At 34.2% G+C, this 1698-nt stretch overlaps 1 protein-coding gene across 1 annotated transcript; it reads left to right on the top strand.

The window, feature by feature from the left end:
- The first annotated feature begins 531 nt into the window (after positions 1-531).
- Positions 532-1467, top strand: LOC143649750 (olfactory receptor 8H1-like). The gene has a single exon (XM_077119674.1). The coding sequence runs from the start codon at positions 532-534 to the stop codon at positions 1465-1467; it is 936 nt and encodes a 311-aa protein (XP_076975789.1).
- The last annotated feature ends 231 nt before the right edge of the window (positions 1468-1698 follow it).

The raw sequence follows: 1698 nt of genomic DNA, 5'->3' as shown, positions 1-1698 counted from the left end.
ATATATCTCTATCATTGATGTCTACATATCTGGGATTATTTTTCTGTTTTTTTCTGAAATTATTTTTAAGTAGAAATAGAGTGTTATGAACATAATCTCTGGACTCACATATTCTTGGCAGAATCACAGATCAAACAGCTGTTAGTGGTTATGTCTGGCTAAGTTAACGTTCTGTGCTCTTTTTATTTTCTAAAAAGATTACACACTACTATTACCCATGGTATAATATTTTTATCTGAATGAGGAGGTAAATAAAAGAAGCATTTATAAGAATGTCAAATTCATTTTATTAATGTGATATATGTGAGCTTCTATTACATAATATCAAATGATGATTTATGGCTAATTTAGATTGGACAGTCATGTTCATTCTTTTCAGTCATATTTTGTAAACTACTATTTATTATGAATATTTAGAGTCTAGGAACTTTGTTTTCTAAATGCCAGATCATTCACAAAACAGATATAATTTCAAAACATTTACACAAAGCACCACCTTTGATTTCCCAACAGTTTACAACAGTGACTGCTATGGAAAGTAGGAATAACACGAATGTGCCTGACTTCATTCTTATGGGATTGACAGAATCTGGGGAAATCTGGTGGGTCCTCTTTACACTTTTTCTCCTGATATACCTGATTACCCTGCTGGGTAATGCAGGGATGATACTGATAATTCACCTGGACCTCCAACTTCACACCCCCATGTATTTTTTCCTCAGCCAGCTCTCATTCCTTGACCTTTGTTACTCAACAGTCATTGCACCTAAAACCTTAGAGAATTTGACTTCCAACAAATATATTTCATTTGTGGGATGCTTCATCCAGATGTCTTTTTTTTTCTTATTGGCTGTCACTGAATTTTTCCTTCTCTCTTCAATGGCCTATGACCGCTATGTGGCTGTTTGCAATCCTCTAAATTACCCAGTTGTCATGTCCACGAGACTCTGCCGTGCTCTCATCACTGGATCCTATATGATTGGCTTCACTGAATCATTAGTCAATCTTATTTACATGAACAGTTTACATTTCTGCAAATCTAATGTAATTTATCACTTTTTCTGTGATGTAATTCCAATGTTAGTTCTGTCCTGCACAGACACTCGTGACTCTGAAATCATGCTGTTCATTGTCGCTAGTTTAAATGTACTGTTGTCTCTTATCATAATCTCTATCTCTTATGGGTCCATTCTGTCCACTATCCTGAAGATTAATTCCACCTCAGGAAAGTGCAAAGCCTTCTCTACTTGTGCCTCCCACCTCTTGGGAGTCACCATCTATTACAGCACTACAATTTTTATTTATTTAAAACCAAAAAAATCTTATTCCTTGGGAAAGGATCAAGTGGCTTCTGTGTTTTATACTATGGTGACCCCCATGCTTAATCCACTCATTTATAGTCTTAGGAACAAAGAAGTGAAAAATGCTCTCATTAGATTCATGCAGAAGAGAGATGGTGCGAGATAATTTAAATTAGGGGGAGGCTGAAAATTTAATCTCATCTTTTGAGTCCTTCCTATTTGAGTATAATTTACTCTCAAATATAATAATACACTTTAATTAATTTGCATATATTCTGAGTCATCTGTCCAACATCACACATGATCTAGAATATTTTGAAGAATATGTTAGAAATCTGCATAATAATAGAAAGTTATAAAATATATGGCATCCCTTAGACATAAATATATGTGTTTT

This window comes from Tamandua tetradactyla, chromosome 11 (assembly GCF_023851605.1).
Source record: "Tamandua tetradactyla isolate mTamTet1 chromosome 11, mTamTet1.pri, whole genome shotgun sequence".
NCBI classification, from domain to species: domain Eukaryota; kingdom Metazoa; phylum Chordata; class Mammalia; order Pilosa; family Myrmecophagidae; genus Tamandua; species Tamandua tetradactyla.
This window is presented reverse-complemented; position numbering and strand designations above follow the sequence as displayed.